General features: G+C 39.0%; 1 protein-coding gene across 2 annotated transcripts; it reads right to left on the bottom strand.

Moving 5' to 3' along the window:
• Positions 1–778: 778 nt before the first annotated feature.
• On the bottom strand, positions 779–23440 carry phf20b (PHD finger protein 20, b). 2 transcript variants are annotated; one of them, XM_057319499.1, is made up of 19 exons: positions 23302–23440; positions 14472–14577; positions 14027–14198; positions 13829–13913; positions 13381–13457; positions 12832–13297; positions 12406–12507; positions 11759–11893; positions 11606–11662; positions 11277–11519; positions 11001–11171; positions 10787–10882; positions 9382–9513; positions 8919–9097; positions 4784–4883; positions 4442–4637; positions 3936–4344; positions 2560–2779; positions 779–2382 (listed from the first exon to the last, which is right to left on the bottom strand). In XM_057319499.1, the coding sequence occupies exons 2-19, from the start codon at positions 14552–14554 to the stop codon at positions 2237–2239; spliced, it is 3069 nt and encodes a 1022-aa protein (XP_057175482.1). In that variant the 5' UTR covers positions 14555–14577; positions 23302–23440; the 3' UTR covers positions 779–2236. The 2 variants fall into 2 exon arrangements, with proteins under 2 accessions (XP_057175482.1, XP_057175483.1); XM_057319500.1 differs by lacking the exon at positions 9382–9513.
• Between the last annotated feature and the right edge of the window lie 1098 nt (positions 23441–24538).

Here is a 24538-nt window from a genome sequence, read left to right as displayed (position 1 = left end):
CGCGAGAGCTGACTGACAGTCTAACCCAGTGGTTCTCAAACTTTTTCGTTGTAAGACCCCCTTTGTGTTAAGTGAATCGCTTTGCGGCCCCCCATATAAAGACATATAATCTTAAACTTAGAATTTTAATTAAACCAAAAACATCCAGTTATACAATGCTGGAACCTCAATTCTTTTGCTTGGTGGTGTCATTTTTCTGATGTTTGATTGCATAAAATCTATGATAAATTTCTATATTTCATAAAATGCCACAAAATCTGTGGCCCCCTGGATCTATCTTGGGGCCCCCAATTTGAGAACCACTGGTCTAACCGTTCTCATGCAGCCTATGCACAATATTTAACTTTTTCAGACATTATTAAAGCAAGTGTAACATATATATATATATATATATATATATAAAATACATTTTATATAAATATATTTTATATAGAAATACACATTAAATCCGCTCCCCATACACATAATTTTGGAATATATATATATATATATATATAATATACGATATACATATATTATGATCTACTATGTGACAGTTATATACTATATATATATATATATATATAGCAAATAAAGTTCACATGGTCATCATTATAAAGGCAGGATACCAGTACATGTAAAAAAAAATGTTGATTTGATCATTTTGTAGGGCTTTGAATTAATGATCATTTATGATTTTGAATGCTCAGTTGTTTGCATTTAAAACTTTCCGCAATCAGAACCAGAGGTGTGTTCATCCGTTACATTTTTAAAAAGGAAAAACGAACAACATTTTTGGAATTTAAATGTTTGAGTTTATTTTCTTGCATTTGGATTATGCGTCAATATTTCTCAGAACTTAGTTTCCCAGGTGACCCCAATGTAAAAATATAGTAACGGACAAATTGAATGTACAAGAGCACAATACTTATATCTGACAACTAGATTTTCAGTGACTGGAAAGCAACAGGTCAGATGTAAAATTATAATACATAATATTGAAAAACTTGCTACACAAAGTTACAAAAACAAAGCACATAACCCTCAAATACCCTTCAGTGTGAATCCACAGAAATCGATGCAGTTTGCGCGTCTAAGGGTGAACTGTGCATTAAGTTCAGGCACAGGTTTTGTTTTTTAACAATAATAGTCAAAAACTAAAACAGAAATAAACACCAAAGGGTGTGAACACTGAAAAGACCTATGCAACTCCTCTCTTTCTCTTGCTGATCACACACACGTACTCAACTCAAAGAAAGATGATAGAAGTGATGAGATGCAAAAGTCAATAACTTAAATTCAATTACAATAACTTAAAGGCATCTAATGTCTTAAAATCAATCTTGTAGAGAATGAACAGAAAAGTCACTGAACACAGAATCAAAAAGAACAAGTTAAGAAACTAAACAAAAGACAACAAAACAAGATTATACAGACAACAATTCAGTATGCAAGAGGAAACATTCTGTGCTTATTTAATAGACCAGGGGAAAACTTAGCACATGGATTTGAAATGCAAGCAAACAACATTTGTGTCAAAAATGAGAACGATAAAGGACGTTAAAGTACAGTACTACAGTATTCACAACAGATCAGAGATTTGGAAATGATCATAAATGCAGGTGCACATAGTTTAGATCAAAACATGACATAAATCTGAGCAACTGTAATATTATTTACACGATTACATGACTATTTAGTACAAATATATAAGCAAAATGCAAGTACTTTCAGATTAAAATATATGTAATTCTCATATTTAACATTTTTTCATGAACTTCAGCAACTATCCGACTCCGTAAGCTCTTCTCAAAAACGCTCCAACAGTCAATTATGACTTGTTATGAATAAACAGGAAACAAGTATTTAGCATGTTGAGAATATAGAGAAAATGACATAAAAATAACCCTCAGGTTTAGGACAGACATAGCTAAGTGCTACAAAGAAGCTTTATATTCCACAAAAACCTGTTTGCATTATTGATAGGTTTATAATCTTACTCAGTCTTTTCAAACAGCATCTACTGTTAAACAGTGACCATACTCATCACTTCAACACACATCTCTACATAAGAGACACTCTCAGATCATATACACACCAGCTTGGATGGCTTAGCAAGGTAAATAAAAAAGACAGACACAACCGTTTCAGCAGTTATCTGTCACACTTGGGACTGAGCTTCATGTTATCCCAGTCATAGTCACCATCAGTTCAGTCTGAACCATTTGCCAGTCTTTCCCCATGTTCTCTGGCGCCCTCAAGAGGATGAGGAGCACAGTGCGATCTGCTGCACTGTACCCAGGTCTGTCAGGAGTTGTCTGATGCGATGTTTCAGCTGAGGGAGACGAGCCAGCGGATCAGGAGGTTCCAGCTCACCAGTGTAGTCCAGCCAGCTTTCCAACACTGCATGGAGATTCATGTTGTTACAACATGAGCAAAATAAACAAGCACATACCATTGATAATATTTATGATAGATTTTACAACTCCATTTGCTAAAACTAAATTCTAATCTGATGCAGTAAGTAGACACATTATTAATTGCAAATCTATTGTTTATATTTCGCAAAATGGGTCTCACCATCCAGTTCTCGCTCAATAATGTCCATTCTGTGCGTCACCTCATCCTGCACGGCCTCAATGTGCTCCAGCAGGTTCAGTTGCCACTGCTGGCGCAGCAGCAGGTCAGGTTCAGGCTTGGAATCAGGGGTCACAGGGTCAGGCTCCTCCTCCTTTACGTCCACCACACAGGTCTTTTCCTGTTCACTGGAAACCAGTTGCTTCATACGACACTCCAGTTCCTGACAACATAAACCAACGAGTCACATGTTAGCTGTTATGTATCATCACATTATCAATGAAATGAAACTCCTACCCTAGCTAAATAATAACTGAAGTATAGTGAAATTTAAACCACACAAAAATGTGTGCGCAGTTGCAGTTGAAATTAATTTAGTTTTTACATATGAGCATAGGCAAAACATTTCAGTTGTTCAACTGCTCTTTTCTCATGTACATCTCACTAATATTTTCTGTTTCAGAATAAAATTGTTTGCACATTAATATTTTCAGTTGCACCAAGCGGTCAGCTGAGTTTTTGTGGTGCGTTCCACACCTTTGGCATTACTCAGTCCTCTCCGGCAGATTTTCTGCCGATTCAACATGTTAAATCAGCGAGAGAGAGCACTCGGATTGGTTGTTTCACTTATATTTTTTATATATGTACTATATGTAAGGAGTTACATATATACAAATTTAAGTGTACATTTTGATTATATACATTTGAATAATCAAGTATGATGCTGAAAACGCCATAACAGGGATCAATAAGGGCTGTACAACTATTAGTCGCAACTAGTCGTTTGCAAAATAAGCATTTTTGTTTACATAATATATGCGTTTGTACTGTATAAAATCATTATGTATATATAAATACACACACTCACATGCATGTGTCATTTTAAGATGAAATACATATTTCTATATTAAATATTTATGTTTATATATAATATTAATGACATAAATATAAAAATGTATATACGCATGTAAATTTCTTAAGCAAGTTAAACATGCATGTGTTTTTATATCTACATAATTATTATACACAGTACACACACATATATTATGTAAACAAAAACTTACTTTGCAAACGTAAATTAATCGTTGTACAGCATTGAAATAATTTAATTTGTAAAAACTTTCTAATATTTTTTTTTTTACCATATTTTTCATTAAATAAATGCAGCCTAAACAATTATAATAAATACATATATATTTTTTAATACAAATTAACTACATGACAACGTACCCCTATTTAAAAATATTTTGTCTAGCCAAACATAAATAACCCACATTGAATTCCAAAAAGTAATACACACTGAGAACGCCAGCTTAGACGGAGAGTTTCAAAAAGCCTCTCTGGCTTAAGACGTTACACACCATTCACTCGTAACACACCTTAGTAAAGGAGCGGTCGGCCAGCTGGAGCTTGTGCTGCTCATGGTCCAGCGACGCGCCGTACCTCTGCTCTGCCATCTCCAGGAGGTCCTCTGTGCTCCTCAGGCTGTCCTCCAGCTCCGAGCCTCCCCGCGTCTCCACCACCAGTCTCCTCTCCACTGCAGGGTAGTACGTTCGTGGCTTCTGGTAGCAGTGATCGCTGCTGATGTATGAGTCCTGGAAGGAGCAGTGCGTCTCCATGGGTGACGGGACTTCGCTCTTCAGCACATCAACCTCACTCGCTCCCATTTCCGGAGGTGAGGAAGGGAAGGGAGTGGTGAAGCCCGAGTCTCCCGCCACTTTTCTCCGCAAGCCATCCGCAGGCTTCCAGGGCTGCCGCCAGAGCTTCAGGTCAGGGTGGGCTTGTGTTCTAAAGGTGAACAAAATATATGAAAATACAAAGATTCAGAACTGGAGAGGTGAGATCATTTTTTTCACATATGAGGAAGGGAGTTAGAATGACTTACTGCAGGATGCTCATCTTGAGCTGAAGGCTGTTGACCACCTCAAACACTCGATGGACGTCCCCCAGGAGCTGATGGGCGGCGGTCACTTTCTTGCTGTTTTTGTGGGAGTAGTTCTCCTCCAGGAAGGACAAGCCATACATGTGACCACTGCTCAGCCAGTCTTTATCATACCAGAACCTTTGGCTCTGCCTCTGAGCTGTATACAAACAAACTCATTTTGACACATTTAACAAAACCAACCACATAAATCGACCAAGATGTCTGGCTGTGTTCTTTCTGTGCTGTTTCGCTAAATGTCTCATACACACATTGTCCACCCAAAACAGAGAAATGATATGTCACCTGGTGGGTCTCTGCAGATGTAGCAGCTGTAGTTGTCTGGCACGCTGTCTTCATACAGTCCCATACATGTCCCGTGCTGCCAGCACAGACACTCATCACACTGCAAGTGATCACAGAGAAAACACCTTTCACACTCCTCAAAAATATTCACACAATGCCGTGCCAGTCAATACTGTGAACCAAAGCTTCACACAGAGGTTGCGCTAGACTTTTTCATTGTCCGTCATTTTGACAGACAGACTTCTAAAAAATCCGTCATAATCTATTTTTACCCGTCACTATGGTGCAAGGTGATGTTACATGCTAATTAGCATGTTTGTGACATCATCACTATGTTCATGCGTTTACTCTCTGAACTTGGGTCTACTGTGTTTTAATTAGGGGTGTGATGAGACACGAGACTGGGTTCAAGAGAACGAGACGAGATTTTTAGACTTTTTAAAGAAGTCCTTAATGATTAAATAAATAGGGGAAAAAAGTTAATTTTATTCACCTTAAAACACAAAATGCTAAATATGTCGTCATTATAAAACCACCTTGTACTTTATGAAACAAATTAAACTTCTATTTTAATGAATTATATTATGCAGTAATAAACAATATGTAAATACTGCAAAATGTTTTGTCACAAACTCAAATGACAGGCAGTAATTGCACAAAAATATGCTTTTAGTAAAGAGCTGTGTCCGTTTTCTCCATATGCTTTTGCACAGTGCTCGACTGCTCGTGTTATCGGAGGTGGCCATATCACAATGTCAATCCTCCTTCCTCCACTGACCGAACCCTCATAGCCTTCGGAGAAACAGTTAAAACTACATAAACACATCATGTTTTATGCATACATTGCACATAAGTAAGAGGTTTGCCTATGAATGTATTTAAAATAACGTAAAGTCAACTTGCAATTGCTATACTGTACTTGTGGTACAGTCAGCTCAGCTGCTGATCAGCCCAAAGCGGGAATTGCCGTAAACACTCGTGCTTAATATGCACGAGGCGCTGCAGATGCGCGCGAATGTTGAAACCCGTTCGTCTAGTTCATGTTTACATAGAAAAAGTAGCACCGTGGGATGAAAAATCACGTTGTCTATGAATGGCTGGGCTGGTCACTGTAGCTCACAGCACGCACATACTTTGTGCAGTTATTAGCGTGTTCTGTACAGTAATGAAAACAGGTCACACCAAAACAAAATGTGCACTCACACAAATGCTCCCAAATATATTTTGTGGTCACACAGGTTAAATTTAGGGAGCATATGCGATTAAAAGGCTCGCAATTTCGAGCCCAACACCCCATCATGCCAATTGCGTGAGGAAATTGTGTTCTCATGAGACCAGTCAAATCACGAGATCTCGTCACACCCCTAGTTTTAATGCAACTGAATACCCAATAAAGTTAAAGTCGTTCACGTATTTAATGTTTCTGTTGTCAAATGTTTATAATCATATGTCCAGTCAGTAACAATCACAGATTCATTCATTCACTTACAAGTAACTTTAAGCTGCTGTTTGGTTATCAATGTACTGCTTCTGCCGCTCACTGAACGGAAAAGACGCAGAGAGACATTTTTCCACTTAAAGTTAAGGTTTATCCAAAATGACGCTAGTCACTATTGCTCTCTGAAGGAAAAAAGTCTGTAAACACCGCACCACTGTGCGCACCTGTGTGTATGTGACGCGTGGGTTTGATTAAGTGACAGATGCATGCATTGCAGAATCAGATCCTGAAACAACGCCTCAAACAACGTTATCGCTGTGTTATGAAAAGTGTAAAACAATTTTCAGTTTGTTTTGAAACTATGTCGAAACAAATTAGACAGCGGTGGGTCGTCATAGTCTAATGCCTTGTTTATACACGCCTGGCTCCGCACTGCGAGTCTCCACTGATCCCGCGTGGGTTTTCCTGAATGTGCGAGGCATTATGAGTGATGAATGGGAAATGTGCGTCCTTTCCTCTGGTCACTTACGATCACGTTCTGATGAAAGGAAATGATTGGATGCTAACAGAGCTGGGTAGATTACTTGTAATCAGTGATTGAACTGATTGTGAACTGATTACAATTCATGACAAAATTTGTAGTTAGTAACGTACATTTTTGGTAATGTAATGTGACTACTTTTGGATTACATTTAAATTACTTTTGACTGAAATCTTATTTGATGTTACATATACTGAAGCAGAATAATTTTGTACCATTTTAACACATACAACGAAGAAAAATATTCCATTATCACCAGCAAGAGCCTCTACATCTTTTTAAAGTACAATGCGGACAAAATACTAACACTCACATAACTTGTTGTTAGTGTTTACTGATTGTAATAGGTTTCCCATGAGTTTCCTTAAAAACGAAAGGGTGTCTATTAGGGGTGTGACAAAATCTCGTGCCACAAAATCTTGAAAGATAAAACTGTGACAAGATTTCTTGTCAAGGTCTTGTGATATCAGCATGATGGAGTTTGATGGTGAAATTAGTATTGAAGATGCCCTGCCACTCATATTATAATTCATAAAAATAGATGTAAAATTACATTCATTTAAGATACATTTTAAAAATGCACCTATTTTGCATTTTGTGATTTTCAGTTGAATAAAAGACTATTTTTTCATACATTTCATCATTGAGGATTGCTTAAAAATAGTGTAAAAATCTTGTCTTGTTCTCATGAACGCAGTCTTGTGTCTAGTCTCATCTCGTGGGATAAGTGTCTCGTCACATCCTTAGCCATCAAATGCTAAGTGCCGCTCCATTTTGCATCTCTGTACGATTCCAAACCCCTCCCAGCCGGAAAGAGCTCAAAGAATCAGAAACATATATAAGTGGTAGTTATGTTTATTATAAAAAGTTTAGAAAAAAATAGAAATGAAAAACGAAAAAATGTAGGGAAAAACAGTAAACAATTTACTGCCATTCTGTGAATAATATGTAATCATGTAATCCATTAAAAAGTAACGGTAGTCTGATTACAAGTATTTTAAAATGTAGTTTACTCTAATTACAAGTACCTGATTTTTGGAATCTGATTACGTAATCCAGATTACAAGTAAACTGTTACTACCCAGCTCTGGATGCTGCCAATTTGACATAAAGGGGTATTACAAATTGCCCTCGTTGTAATCCGTCAAAATGACAGACAGCCTTCAGATTTTCCCGTCACTGGAAAAAAAATCTGTCAATAACGGAGAATTGTCGGTTAACGCGACCTCTGGCTTCACAGGATTTATTGCTTTCATAAAACGTTATTCAATACACCTGGCAAGGTTTCATGAATTAAACAACACACAGCAACAAAAATTGAATAATAATGATAAATGCAGTTGTTCAAAGGCACACTGGTCCCCGATTTTTGGACTTTGGTATACAGTCGCAGAAAAGACTAAGAGACCATTTCAAAATAATTTTAAGTTTTTCTGAATTTATTATTTATAGGTATGCGTTTAGGTAAAATGATCATTTTTGTTTCATTCTGTAAACTACTAGCAAAATTTCTTCCAAATTTCAAATTAAAATATTGTTTCTATTTGCATTTATTTGCATAAAATGAAAACTGGAGAAACATGTCAAAATAACAGAAAAGATGCGCTGCATTTTTTCAGACCTCAAATACTGCAAAGAAAACAAGTTCATATTCACTTTTAAGCAATACAACAGTAACACTTCTACATGTATTTAGGGATATTTCAAACATTATATTTTTTTATGTGATAACCTTGATTTTTCTCACAGTTTTTATGTGTCTTGTCATGCTGTCAGTCTTTCACATTCCTTTCACAACACGACTTTGTCACTCCTGAGGTTTGATTTAGTAGAAATTCAACAAACACTGGACTGGAATGGCCACAATACATCTAGAAATGCTGATTAAATCAAAATTTGTAATGGTCTTTTCATTTTTCCACAACAGTATATAAGTGCTTAACAAATATAATAGAGCATGTCATAATAGGTGAGACTTTAAAAAAAGAACTGGAAGAAAATGTACAAAAAAACCCAGATTAATCCTGTGTTTTATACTTAAACACGCTTTTCTTTTTTCTTTTGTTTGGTGTATCAACACAAATGTATAACATGTAAATGCACAGAAACTCTTCATACTGGTACTAAACAAACTGTAGCAAAGTTTAAATATTTACCTGTATCATAAAGTCATTCTCTTCCTGCACTTCACAAATACAGCGTACGATCTCTGAGCTGTGAGCGAGCGTCTCTACACCTTGTTCTGAGAGCGGCATGTTGAGATCCAGCTCAGCGTCAGACTCCTCCTCACTCCATACAGGACTGTCAGACGACAAATCACTGCTGCTGTCCTCACCTGTCACACATGAGACCCACATCACACCTTTCAATCATCTGCATCCTCTTCTTTTACATAACCATCATTCATGCAAGGAAATCAGCTACTCTACATCACACATGCACATGTTAAAGGAGTATGACACCAGACGGGACGATCTGCACGGTTGCTGTGCCGAAACATATATCTGACGAAACAAAGACAGCTAGACAAGACACACAAAGTTAGGAGAAAACAAAATGCGGAAAAAAGAAACGGGCAAAAAACACAAAGCAGGCGGCTGAAAGTTCTGAGGTACCCACTCTGGCTGAGCGTCTGTTCGGGGCGGGGTCCCGTGTAGGATCGATGTGTGAGGGTGGGGGGCAATTTGAGGGCCGAATTCAAATTGCATTGGAGAGGCTTTGGGCAAATGCTCTCCACAGAGCTGTGCGAGTCTATCAGAGGAGGGAGAGCAGACGCCACACATAGGGTTAAACACAGACTGAGCGGTTTCTCACCAATGACACGGCTTAACTCTCCAAGTACAATTGCCAAGATGGTTTAGCAGCTAAAAAACTCTGTTAGCGGGTAGTTGAGTGTATTAATAAATGCAAACTTATGACGAAATAACGCAGGAGGGACCAAATTTAAATATGCGTAAATAAATTGGAAGGCGAGAGAGAACAGGAGAGAAAAAACAACTAAGGCTGCAAAACAATGTAGCTGAAGCATTTGTATATCTACTGATGTTGAGCATAAGCTTTACATAGCAGAGCAAAAAAAAAAAAACATGTTCAAAAAGTGATCATAAAAAATGACCAGGCCCATAAATCAGCCGATATTCAGTTATTTCAAGATACAATTTTTGACAATATACTTGAATTTGACAATGTAACTTGAATGACCGACAGTCAATTCACAATACATTTTCCTTCTATTAGGTCAATATAGTATAAAATGAGTGATGTCATTTAAACACTTAAAGTTTGGTGAACTCAGACATGTGAAATAAGAAGTGCTGTCAAACCAATTAACCAGGCTTAATTGATTCCAAAAATAATATAAATGTGTTTATATAATACATCTGTGTGTGGCTTGTATATTTATATGTATATATAAATGTGTGTGTATGTATGTATGTATGTATGTATGTATGTACTGTATGTATACACAAACACACACACATTTACATTTAAATATAGTTTATATTGTGTAAATATATATTACCAATATTTCTCATATATATATATATATATATACATGATTGTTTGTTTGTTTATATGCACACACATACAGTATACAAATACATATACAGTATATATATATATATATATATATATATATATACACACTCAAATATTTATTTTGGAATCGATTACTTGATTTGACAGCCCCAGAAATAAAACGTTTGACCAACAGAAGATCAGAACAGCAAACATTTTTTCATAGACATTTTGGCTCACATTTATTGGAGAGAACAACTTTGAAAATGTTTCCATTATAAAAGTTGCAATTATTACAAATTGAACATCATTAATTTAAAATTCATTAATGACATTTTTTTTAAACTGAACCCATCAAGTGGGTTCAAAATAATTTTGCATTAAAATTGACATCCCACTCTAGAGAAACCTTGCAGTTCCAGCAGACAAACAGAGAGGGTGGTAAAGAGCCAGCAACACACAAGACACACACACAAAATCGGAACCCCAAAGAAAGCTGTCTAACCTGACTTTGACCTCTTTTTCTTCTTCCTTTTCTTCAGCTTGATGCGGAAGAAATCCCTCTGCCTTTTCTCTCTCAGCCGCTGTCTTTCTTTTGCTCCTTCAGTGAGAAATTCATAAGAGAATATCAATCTCAATTACTGTTACTAATATACAGAGGACTGGTCGTGAGCACGTGCATGGGAAAAGTACGGAATGATCGTGATGCTCTGCAATACCTGTTTCCTTGGCAACCCAGTCTCTGTCGTCATGCAGCGAGCGGTTGATGTGTTGGTTCTCTTTGCTCCTCTCTGCGCCCAGTGTGGCCGAGCGCTGCCGGTGCATGCTGCCAACAACAGGGGGCGACAGAGCGTGTCCTGACTTACTGTCGCTCAAAGGGGAAGGAGTATCTGTTGGACAAAGGAAGTTCAATTAAAAATGGCGGCATGCAAAGTGGAAGAGACAAAATCGATCAAACAAAATTTTACACAGCAATAGACAAAGTGTTCACTAACGTTGGGAAGCAGAGACCGTACGGCGCCTGCGAGGAGTCTCCTGGTTCTGCTGGTCTGAGGAGCGCGTCTGGACACAGCGAGGGGGGCTCGGGTCGCTCTGAGCATGGTAGTACTTCATGTGGTAGTGAAGCAGCGATGCCTTGCGGAAGGACTTCAGGCAGCCTGCAATCTTGCATTTGAAGGAGTTATGGTCCAACTCAATGGACAGAATAGGGGGCGGTTGATTTTTGATGACTCTGTACACTGAGGGTGAAAAAGATCGACAGGTCACACAACAGACGACTTGCACGCATGTGGACGCGTGTGAGAGAGGATGCTTATGTACTCACGTGGTTCTCTGCTGAACTTGTTTGAAGTTGGGAGATGGACTTGACGTTTAAGCGCCGCTGTGGAGAAAGCAACTTGTTATAATATTTATATTACATAATGTTTATTATATCTTAGCCCATAACAATTTTGGCAATGAGTATGAGGAGTCTAACCAAGATCAGGTGTAGATCCAGGTTGTACTGTGGGTGCTGGATTTCCTGCAGGGGCTGTTGGACTATCTTTACACTCTGAAGTCTCTGGGACGGAGTCTGACTTAGTTGGTTTGATCTGGGATCGACTATTTCTGTCTGAAGGGATCAGAGATAATATACTGTGAGATGGTACTGAAAGCTTATTGGGTGAATGTCATAAATCATGTTTCGGCACAAATAAAGAAAATAAAACAATTCCACCGTGTCTACACCAGACTCAATGCGATGCGATTTTATTTTTCAGTGACTAACCCATTACATTTTTATTAATTTATATACAGAAGGTTCAATTAAACCTTGAATGTTGTCAATTCTGTATCAGTTTGAATGTACTACAATATAGAACATTTTTAATGTTTCGAAAAAGAGTCTGTTACTTGAATTTCAGTTTTGTTTTTACATCTTTTAAAATATCGATAAGATCGTAAACCATGTATCATATGGAATCATGAGCCGAGTACGTTGTTACACACTTTATGAACAAAAAATGCCAAAATAAAAGGACACAAATGCCATTATGGTATATACCTAAAACATACTTGTAAGCATTACACTAATGCCAATTCAGGGTGATACTTTTGAGTCAAAAAATGGCATTAGTCCTATACCTGTGCTTGAATTGGCTCTGCTCCTTTTGGATGGTGGCATTTGACCTGTTGATGCACGTCTCTTCCTCAGTTCTGGACCACTGGGCTTCTCTGCATCTTTTCCTGTGACAGACACACAAGCCAACAACTCAGCAAGAAACCTGCTTGACTCATCAACCCTATACCAGCTCACCATTTGCCTCACGCTAAACTGACTCGACCATAAATCACCCAACAATCCCTTCCTTTCAATTTCACTCCTCGCAGCATTGCAAGGCTGCTAATGTTAGGATGGTTAAAAATTCATCAGCAGCAGTAATATTCGCTCTTTAGCAACTACTACCAACTCTGTTGGTGTGTGGGTGGAGTTGAATCTAACGCTTGGAATCAAACCGTAATCGAATATTAAAAATGTGACACCTTCATGTTCCTCCAAACCAAACTCACCATCTGTCATCCTACTCCGTGTTCTTCTGGGCAGACCGGGACTGTCATCCCCCGCTTCCTCCTTGTTCTCTTCTTCACTCTTGTCAACGCCATTTTGAAGAGCTTTGGGCTGCTCTTCCTCTTGTCCTCCATTCATCTCTTTCTTCTCCTCTTGGTTCTCAATGTTCTCTGTTTTGCTCTCCGCTTCCGTGTTTAATGGTTCCGTCTTGACATCTTCACAGGGCAGTTCTTCATTATGATCAGCAGAACTCTGCTCAGATTCTTTCGCTTTTCTAGTCGCTTCACTATTCTGGAGGTTTCTGGACTCATCTATCACCATGCTGTCTTCTTCATCCTCCTCCGATCCGCTCTCGCCATCCTGGTCAGAGGCGCTGTGTCTCGAGCCGTTACTCCTTCCGTTTTCTTTGAGCTTCCATTCTTTCTCGCCCTGCTTTCGAGCCTGCTGATTGGATCTGCCATCGGAGCTCTGTAGATAAAGACAAACCCATTAAACCGGTGCTTTTGGGAAGGGACCTACTGTTTACAGGATCCAAGCCAGCGACCTCTCACCTCTTTGCGGAAAGGCTTCACCTTAATCCCCTTCACTGTCTTCACGACTCCATCGAAGAACTTCACTGTGTAGTTCCCTGGACAACACGGACAGAGAGCCATTTATAATTCTTAATAACACATTAATAATGTAATCGATGTCTCAATGCAAGCTCTCCATTTAAAGGGACAGTTCACCTAAAAATGTGTTCACCTTTATCATTTGTTCACTCTCATGTCATTTTAAACCTGTATGACTGACTTTCTTCTGCAGAACACAAAAGATGATATTTTGAAGAAAGTTGGTAAGCAAACAACATTTGACCCCATTGACTTTTCTTAAAAGATCTTCTTTTGTGTTCCACAGAGGAAACACTCACACACATATTTTGAACCACATTTAGGTAAATAAATGATGAAACAACTTAATTTTAGGGTGAGCTATCCCTTTAAGCTTTAGAATACACACCATCTTTGTCACGGGACAGGATCTTAGCAGGGTAGTACCGACAGTCTGACCAGCTGGCTAGAACTTTCTGGTTAACATGAAAGCCCTAGGAAAAAAACAAATGATGTCTGTATATATATTCTGTGACATTACTATGGTTCAGAGTTTTATTTTGCCCATCACTGAGTGACTCAGCACAGTCTGACAGGAAGCACTTACTGGAGCCTTCTGCTTTTCAGGGAGACCTCGTTTCCTCAGCTGGATTCGTTCCACGGGTCTGAGGTACAGACTGCTCCAGTCAAACCACTCGTCATAACGGTGACTCCACTGTTTGTAGTGGATCAGAACCTTTTCATCTTCATAATCTATCTTCTCAATAGTAGCAGCATACCTACAGATACAAAAAAAGTGTCATCCGTTTTAGTTGTGTTACGTTACATCCTGTTAAAGATTTCTACTTTCTGCATTTGCTTTTCATGATAAAATCTAGTATTTTGCCCACTTTTGGGAAAATCGGCCTACAAATTGCTTGCTTGTCATTGGCTGCAAATACAACATTTACTAAATTAAATTCTGTGGTTGTACTAAGAAAGAGCGAATTTCAATCAGACTCTCGGAGTAAAATGAAAGGTTGGAAGAGCAGAAGCAGAAAGGAGACACTGACCAGTTCTTCAGGCTGTCTCTAGCCTCCAGCTGCGCTCCCACCTCAAATGTGATCCCACGCCTGTGAGGAGGGGTCTTTGACATGCTGTTCACACGCTCTCACCAACCTACAAAATCAGTGACAACACACATTAGCTGTGCACACATCACAGGACCAAAGACATGGTATTTATTGGAAGCGTTTTATTACTTTCTGTGAAGCGTCGGCATGCCTTGTTATTTCTCTCAAACAAGCTGAAATCTTACAAATATGTTATAACGGTTGTGTAGCAACAATGCAAAAGCAAGAAAGTACAAGGTAATGTGTATAAAAAAACAGGCTCTGTATTTTGGTGTTCAGCAGAAACACAATCCTTCTAAGTTTCAGGGAAGAACAGAAAAAATAGGCCAGAAATAAAAGGCTGTTAACACTTTCAGGCTTCAGGGAAAAACACAAGTTAAAGGGACAGTTCAGCCAAAAATTACTCATTCGCTAGTTGTTCCAAACCTGTATAAATTTCTTTGGTTGAACACAGAGAAAGATATTTAGAAGAATGCTTGTAACCAAATAGTTCTTGGACCCCATCGACTACCATAGTAGGAAGAATGACAATGGTAGTCAAAAGTGCCCCAGAACTGTTTGCTGTCCTACATTCTTCAAAATATCCTCTTTTGTGTTCAACAGAACAAAGAAATGTATAAAGCAATGTTTCCTACTATGGTAGTCAATGGGGTCCAAGATTTGTTTGGTTATAAGCATTCTTCCAAATATCTTTCTCTGTGCATCAAAACAAAGAAATGTATACAGATTTGGAACAACTTGAGGGTGATCCGATGCGTATAGAGAGAACACAATTTCCTTAAGCAATTGGCATGATGGAGTGTTGGGCTCGAAATTGCGACCATTTTAGTCGCATATGGTCCATGTGCGACCTGATAATATATTTGGAAGCATTTGTGTGAGTGTACATTTTGTTGTGGTGCGACTTTTCATTACTGTACAGAACATGCTAATAACTGCACAAAGTATGTGCGTGCTGTGAGCTACATTGACCAGCCCAGCCATTCATAGACAACGTGATTTTTCATCCCGCAGTGCTACTTTTTCTGTGTAAACACGCGCTAGACGGACATTCAACATTCAAGCGTATCTCGCGTCTGCAGCGCCTCGAGTACAAGCACTAGTGTTAATGATGTGTTCACACCAAACGCAAACAATCGTGTTCCACGCTCTTACACTGGGTTCACACCAAACGCGAATTAAACGTTTTGCGTGAGTAAATTACACACAAAGTCAATGCAAAGATGCGTATAGACGCAACGCAGCAAGCGGTGCGAATGAATATAATGAATGTAATTTACTCACGCAAAACGTTTAATTCGCGTTTGGTGTGAACCCAGTGCGGTTCGCTTTGTCAGCAGTGCTTTGGGTGTGCACGGCTGATCAGCAGCTGAGCTGACTGTACCACAAGTACAGTATAGCAATTGCAAGTTCACATTACGTTATTTTAAATACATTCACAGGCAAACCTCTTCAGAAATGGATCATCTTAAGGCGTCTTTACACAGGCTAGTTAGGGCGTGCGTCTCTGTGGCGGATTCAATTTCTGTGTAAAGACTAGGGCTGTCACGATTATGAAATTTGGCTGACGATTAATTGTCTAATAAATCATTGCGATTATGACGATTAATTGTCTGTTTTAGAGCTTTGACTTTTGATTTTTTATTCAGCTTTGATACGACCATATTGTTCTGAATATAAAGACTATGTTCTTTTTCTTGGAAAAAATTAGGGATGCACCGAATCTAACATTCTTGGCCAAAGCCGAACATGATGTGAAACACTTGGCCGAAGGCCGAATAATACCGAACACCGAACATGGTTTTTGCATTTCTTCTATTTATTAAGCTATTTTTTTCACTATTGCACAAACTGAATAGTCAAAATTTGCTTTTAAAAATTTGTCTTGCTTTTCAATAAAATACAATACAACTTAATATAAAATTGAGCAAAACAAAATACATTAAAACAAAAAATTTAATAGCCTATATTAATTAGGCCTATAACTGACTGGTAAAAGAATGTAATGTAAGTTACTCTGTACCCCTACAACAAAACAGCTTCATTAAAAAGTGTCATTCCACATTAGGCCTATAAACTAAAAATACGAATAAACTAAAACTGTTGGATTATTATAGGCTACGTTGCAAAATGATTTTAAGAAAAAAAAACATCGAACGCAAGCAATTCTGACTGATGCTGACTGACAACCATATCAGTTCACGTCTCTCCTCCAAACTCCGCCCACAGAAGCTGACTGTTCTCTGGTGCACTCGTGGCCGGGATGCACAGAACATACTTTGACAAGTTGTTTAGTACAGGGAACTGTGTGCGCGCGACCACTGTATGATGTCAAAGGATGTCGCGAGCGGCGGGGCTACTGTCAGACAGCCCGCTCCCGTCTGAAGTACACAAGTTACCGACCGGTAAAGACGCTTTCATTCGGAAATTTACTTCCGTGCGGCAAGTCCCGTGCTGTGTCTTTCTCTGACACCTTAAAATGCTCCACACACACACTGCCAAAATGTTTTCGGCAGTAATAAAGCGCACGTCTCTCTCTCTCTCTCTCTGCGCTGGTTGCTAGTTGATCGTTTCTCGAGTCATGTTCGGTAAAATTTATTCGGCCATTTCACATATTCGGCCGAATACCGAACATGCGTTTTTTGCTATTTTCGGCCGAATATATTCGGTGGCCGAACATTCGGTGCATCCTAGAAAAATTGGTATCATCTTAAAGGCGGGGTGTCCGATTTCTCTTAGCCGTTGTTGATGTTCAAATCACCAAAACAAACACACCCCTTACCCATCTTTCGCTTTCGTCAGCGCTCGGCTCGGCTAATGTCCGTCCTTGTGTCACCTTACTGCTGATTGGCTACAAGGTTGTTTTGGACTCGGCCCGACTCAGCTACAAGCGTAATTCGGAAATCGGTTACCCCGCCTTTAAGGTTTAGGCTTTTACCTGTCAATAATACAACCGCCAAATACTTGTAAATTAAGTAAATTGATCAGGAGTGAATTGAAGCCACCATTAAAATGCTATCAGTCATAGAAAAGCTTCTAGTCTGTTTTTTTCTCACTTGCAAGACTACAATAAAAGTTTACTTCTATGTTAATGAGATTTTGGTAGACTGGTTTTCACACTGAAATAATATTAAATTGTACTGCAGGTTATTTTTATGGTATATGCTTTAGTTTTTTTTAAAGTGATTGTGTTGTGGTGGTACATTTTACAAGTATTACCATGCTTTAGTTACAATATATACAATAAAATATGCAATATGCAGATGCACTACAGCTCCCCCTAGTGTCTTCTATAGAGATGTGCAATAATTGCGATGATCTGAAACCATCGCGATGAGATCAAACAATCGCAATGAGACGATTATTTAATAATCGTGACAGCCCTAGTAAAGACGCAATGCCGCATGAAAGCCGAGCTAAAATATGCCGGCTCTGACCCTCCTCAGACCCTAGTATCAAAGGCGACTCTGATGCGGCTCAGGTTTAGTGTAAATGAAGGCGCATTAAAGCCGCTCTAAACTACGTCATTGTCATGTCAACAGAAAGCGAGAGAGTGAAGATGAAGCCAAAAACACACAGTGACATTTGTTATAGGCTATTAATAACAACGCAGATTTTTTTAATAATTCAAACATACATTTTTTGTTTCATTTCTTCATAAAATGATTTAAATGTTTGGAATATTTTTGTTTGTGCTGTGGCTCAGGCAGGCACAATGACAGTTTGAATGCATGATGTAAATTTTGAGACTATTTTCAGCCATTAAAATAGTTTAGATTAGTTAATGGCAAATTACATTTATTTCGTTTTGTTTCTTTTTAAAGTTAATTTAGAAAAATGTTTGGAGTATGATTGTTGGTGACTGTGTGTGCGCGGAATGCAGATTTTTTTATTTGAACTCATGACATTAATTTTTTTAATTCCTCCATTAGCTCCTTTCCTTCTTAAGGAAAAAAACCTTCCGATACGTGGGACACGATCACATACAGACCTGTGTTACCGCGTCTCATACTGCTTCAAATATTAGGTTTGTCGGACATTATGCAGTGCTGCTCATACCGCAGGAGTTATTTGAATAGCTCTGTTACTTAAGCGGATGGGTCTGCGCAACACACGCATGAAGTCGAACACATAATAAATCACAAACTTAACATTACTCTATATTGTGATGAGAGAGTGTGTGCGCTTTTCTTACCGTTTACCTCAAAACAGTCGCATCATAATAATGTAAGAGCGCTTTGGTCCAGATTGTAAAGTAAGGACAGTAGGAGTGGGGACAGTAGCGCTTGTGCACAGATGCCCAGCCCTAGGAGCGTAAATTATTTGGGTCTCATCGGGCTAGGATTGAAATGCAATACGACAAATATAATGACAAATGATTTTGTCGTTATATAGCCAAAAGCATCTCATTGAGGACAATATTTCATACAAGACAACGATCTGGTAACATTTACTGTAACACTGGAACTGTTCATTTACCTGGTCGACAGTGACTTTCTGGCTCTTTAAAACAACTTTTGGTGTCTTTAAATATGCGGTGAGGTGCCCGATAATAACAAATTTCTATGGAGTGTTTGTTAGCTAGGAAATTTATTTAAAATGTTGCATTTATAGCCTAATGTTTTTTGGGGAGTTTATATCATTTAATTTAAGTCATTATTTTATTAACATATTGTTAGAACAGTGCTTTTGTGGTTGTGTTCAGCATTATTTCGCATAATTTTAATTCCTGTGTAAAAGCATTTATGCCACTTTAGAGCAGCATTAACGGTCTGTGTAAATACACATTTATGCCGCTTCAGATTCGGTTTCTGTGCCGCCTTTGCTGTGTAAAGAGACCATTAGAGATGCAATGGTATGAAATTTTCACACCGCGTTTATAGCGCCCGCTACTGTCACGGTTATCTGTATTATCGTGATTTTTTTTCTCGCAGTGTGCTGGAAATATCCAAAAAGTACTGATACTTTGTTGAACACAACCTGAAGTAAGTAAATCAGACATTCATTAAAACGCAAAACAATCAGAAAATCTGCATGTGTCATAAGTAGTTGGGTGTACTTTAGGACCCAGGAGACACCTGCAGTCATAAGGCCGAACGCAAAAGAAACAGATACTGTGCGTTCAGACCGCCGCCGTCGAGAGCGTCAAAGTGGCCGGAAGTCATTCATTTTCAATGCGAGGAGCGGCGCGTCTTGGCCGTTGAGGGCGTCAAGGAGAGTTGAAATCAGGTCAACTTTATGGTAATGAGCTATGACGCGGTTCGGTGGCAACCAATCGGAACGTAGAAGTCCATCGCTTGAGATGATTCCAGAGAAAGCAGCCCTGTAAACTTTGGTTCCGACCACATTAGTTCCCAAGCAAAATGGAGAAGTTGATAATTGCTGTGGCGGGTTTCCAAATCCTATACGACGCGTCCCTGTTTGCGTACAGGGACATAAATAAAAAAAATGATGCATGGACCAAGGTGTCTTGAGATTGTTTGTGTTCCTGGTGAGTTGCTGATGATGTGCATTAACGTTATACATTTTCTGTAAATAAGCGGGAATTTCATGCTAACTTTAGCGCCAGAGCATGCAAAACAGTGTTACTGCTGCAGAATATTTCCGCTTTGACCAACTGCATTAAAGCTAACGTTACACTTCGACCACGAGAGTTTGTAATGTAGGTTGCACACCAATTAATGTTAATTAAATAACAAGGCTAGTAAATGTCTCCTATAATGTTGAAATTAGACTAGCACTTAACCATGAACACAAAAGCCACACCACACAAATGGCTTTTAATTGGTTTATTTCGTTAGCAAACGTGTCACTACAATAAAGTTCTTTCCACCGATCAATTTCTTGTGGTCAGTCTGCACAAGATCAACAAGCATGTTTGCTTGCGGCCCCTTTAAATACAAGATAAGATTTCGATCTACGTCAGAGCGTCAGCGCGCCCAAGACTCTTTCAACAGCGTTGCTGGCAGGGCGGCCAGAGCGATTTTTGACGCTCTCGACGGCGGCGGTCTGAAAGCACAGCTAGAGTTGAACAGAGCTTCAAAATCATCAGTCTGTCTAAGAAATATGATGTAAACGTGTTTCAGTATATCTATATTTCCCCCAATATACACATTTTGAACTAAAAGCCCTGTAATCGCAAATAAACGGTAGCAGACGAGGATGTCTCATATCAATAACATTATTTTGCACTCCTGACATAAATGAACAAAACCCACGTTTCCTAATGCGCCTCATTTATACTGTTGCTAACTTTGGCAGACACTGGACAGTATGAATTTACCGTTAGTAACGATAAGTTGGTACGGTTTAATGATAACTAAAATATGGCATGATATTACTAACCGTTGGACGTCCTAATCGTGGTTTATCATAAAACCGGTAATCGTTACATCCCTAATCTGTCTCTTACATATGTGCAATGTAAGCATAAAACATGATGTGTTTATGTAGTTTTAACTGTTTCTCTGAAGGCTATGAGGGTTCAGTCAAGAAGAGGAAAGAGGATTGACAGTGTGATATGATTGCCAGCTCTCCTAACATGAGCACTATGCAAAAGCATGTAAAGAAAACAACCACAGCCCTTTACTAAAAGCTGCACCTGTTAAGAAAACAAAGCATAAATTTTGTGCAATTACTGCCTGTCATTTGAGTTTGTGACAAAACATTTAGCAGTGTTTACATATTGTTTATTACTGCATAATATTATTCATTAAAATAGAAGTTTAATGTGTTTCAAAAGTACAAGTTGATTTTATAACGCCTACATTTTTTTTGCATTTTGGGTTAAGGTGAATTAAAGTCTATTTTCCCTATATATTTCATCATTGAGGATTTCTTTAAAGTCACCATGAAACAGCAGTTGCTACTGTCTTCTTTTCGTATTCTGTATCAGAGTGAAACGGCTTCTGAAATTAGAAAAAAAAAGTAGGGCGGGGCTTTATTTTAGCCCTTCCCTTTTTGATTGGTTTGTTTTAAGTTGGGCCTGCAGGGGAAGGCTAAAAGTGCCTGGCCATTGGACAGTGAGTATAGTCCTACCTCTTTTTTGTTGCTGAGGTCATGTAGTGAAGAGTTGTTGTTGAGAGAGGGAGAGGAGCTTAACGTTTTTGATTAAAGATTACAAGTGCTAATGAATAAAAAAAAGGTGTGCACAGATAAATAATTTATAATAATCACTGCAACACTGTGTAAAACACTTTTTTAAAATCAAAATTTCCTGTTTGATTGCATGGTGACTTTAAAAAAGTCTAAAAATCTCATCTTGTCATCTCACTCATGTACATGTCATCATGATGTAAGGTCATCTAAACACATTACAATAGGCAGAATATCAAAATTGCTTCCTGTTTACAGTTGGCTGGTTCAGCATTAGAACAAACAGCTCTCTTCCATATACTGACCTCATGAGGCTGTAATATATGAATTAAAATCCTTTAGATTTAAAGACACTGAAAGAGAATAGACAACTAACTAAAGAAAAAGAGAACAATGAAAATGACATATTTAATAAACAGTTCTGGCTCGTCACAGTCTTATTTATTATATAATATCTAAGGCATGACTTGTGTTCACGTTATGTATTTACATGAGTAACTTCTAGGTAATCCTTACAAATTATTCTAATTGTGTTTTATTGTTATATTATTATTTGGTGGGGCAAATGTCAGCGCGTCATCACAAACGTCGCTGTAATCCAATTCGTCTGCGCTGCGCGCGCAACCCCCGGGCTCGTGTCCGTCCTCGTGGAAACACACGATCCATACATGTGAATAACTTGCGTCATAATAGCGGGAAACCGGTAGATTGTGTCAATACAAAAAACACACAGCCCCCGAGGTGACCCGTTTAACGGTCACGCACATCGGCAATGCATCGAGCGTTGCGTGACGCAAATGGCGCGCAATACGTTTCCTCCTCGTTGTTTACCTTGTCAGGCCAGCGGCTCATCTTTACACGCCTGTCAAAGCAAGCCGCGCTCGTTACATCAGATAGCAGCGAGTTAGGATATGACATTTACTAAACCTAAAGAGGAGGAAATAATCAAAGCGTGTGACCATTCGATCTTTCTCGAAGGTCCGCATGAAATCAGGCTTATGACTTTTCCTCCACTTCTTCACATGCGAAAACGTGGGTGCAACGTTGTCTACTAACTTGACGCGCTGCACCGTGCGTAATTCAAGACAACAGACACAAGCAATGCAATCTTCATATCATTACAATGAATCAACCCCTCAAGAATGTTTAAGCGTTTATTTTGCCGTTTTAAATGGCTTTTCGACATTACATTGTTCACTTGTCAACCACGATGCGCAACAACAGCAAATAATTTGATTGGATGAAATCCCTGAGTGACGCGGATTCCAGCGTTCTGATTGGGTCACGCATCCGTCTATCAAACCTCGACTCGAAGCGGCCTCTGCTCGGCCTACTCCTGGCAGCATGGGGCTGCCGTACTTATGACTCGTGAATACAGGACAACTCGAACAAAAGTCCTCCAGCTGTCTACGAAGACCCACAATGCGCTTGTATCTAGATATACTTAATGACAATGACTGTTGCTGCCAACACTTTTCCTTAATGCGCTGTTTCTTACAATCGGTTTCACGGGTCCCGCTAGCATCCAACAGAGGAACACATGCACGGAGGCAAGTTTCGTTTGAACAGAACAGCATCATCACAGAACATTGCAAGATTTAAAACAGCAGCTTATAAAACGCCCAAAAATAACTGCGTATTATTTTGTGCAATATAAAATCAAAGCGCCGTTTACCTCTTTTGCTGATAAACTCCGATACCGAAGAAAGCAAATCAAAATGCTTTGCGAGTGCTTTAAGTCGCATGCTTCAAGAGCGCGTCCACGCAGTTTGTTTTCTCCGGCTAGGCGGCGGGAGCAGCGAGGCCGGTGCCCGCGAGGTGGAGCTTGTTTGCGCACGCGTGCGGGATTTTTTTTCCTGCTCGGGGTCGCTGTTTCCTCTTTTGATTACTTTTTTAATCAAATGGTTTCCGAGACTCCCTACGACAATGTGGCCGAATAGTAAAATGTGACATGTTAGATATCATCATACATTATTTGGTACTTTTTTAAATAGAGCAACACTCAACACAAGCCATCACACTGACAGTACGTAAACTAGGCACGTGGATAAATTGTATTATAAAGTCGTCAGAAGTTGTATCTTCGTAAATTATCTGTTTGGATTTATAAAACAACACATGTTTGTGAGCCCCATAGTACAAAACACATACGAAAAGCAGTTTAGCTGTGCTGCTTTAGGATTTGGGATGTTTCCATCACAAAGTCAGAAGTAACGTCTGGAATTAGCAACATTAAAAGTACCAAGTGACATGAAAACATTGATGTTAGTAATGATTTAGTAGCATTAACACATTACAAGTATTTATTAACACAACATGATGCAGAGGGGACGGTTACAGATAAATACTGTCTAGGGGTGTACGGTACGCGTATTCGTACCGAACCGTCACGAGCTGTCGAGGGGAAATTCCAAAATGAATCATAGGAATTATCATTCCTATGCCCTACTCCCTTCGAAGGGCAGAGCACTTGTAGTTTAGACTTTAGAGTTACGTGCCATTATGGCCCTGTCCCAAATGGCGCACTTCATGTGGACTTGCGGTCTCGCCAAGTCTACGAGTCCGTAGGGAGTCCCATTTGTCTTTTTATCGCTCAGAAGTCTGCTCGCGAGCGCCTCCTTTGTGCCCTCGATGCAAGTCTTCGGCGAAGCCCGCATTGATGCAGACTCCACTGAAGTCCCCTACCCAGGAATCCTTGCGAGCGCTCAATCACAGAACGGATGGGAGGAGTGTCGTGGATGTCAGACATAATACGTAAACATGACGGATACAATTTTAAATGTATGTTTTGATAAAATTCAAAATTAATTTATTAATTAGTTACTTATTCGTATAATTGCTTATTTATTTTCTATTAAGCCAGCTATTCAAGAATAAAATATTTTAATGCAGTGTATTTTATTACTTAAGGT

This window comes from Triplophysa rosa, linkage group LG21 (genome assembly GCF_024868665.1).
Source record: "Triplophysa rosa linkage group LG21, Trosa_1v2, whole genome shotgun sequence".
NCBI classification, from domain to species: Eukaryota; Metazoa; Chordata; class Actinopteri; order Cypriniformes; family Nemacheilidae; genus Triplophysa; species Triplophysa rosa.
This window is presented reverse-complemented; position numbering and strand designations above follow the sequence as displayed.

Bases quoted from the DNA above. Each gene is read 5' to 3' on its own strand.
- phf20b (XM_057319499.1), bottom strand. From the start codon at position 14,554: ATGTCAAAGACCCCTCCTCACAGGCGTGGGATCACATTTGAGGTGGGA. The intron at 13,458-13,828 runs GTGTGTATTCTA...CGTGTTGTCCAG, and splicing joins CCTGTCCCGTGACAAAGATG to GGAACTACACAGTGAAGTTC. The intron at 12,508-12,831 runs GTGAGTTTGGTT...TGTCTGTCACAG, and splicing joins ACGGAGTAGGATGACAGATG to GAAAAGATGCAGAGAAGCCC.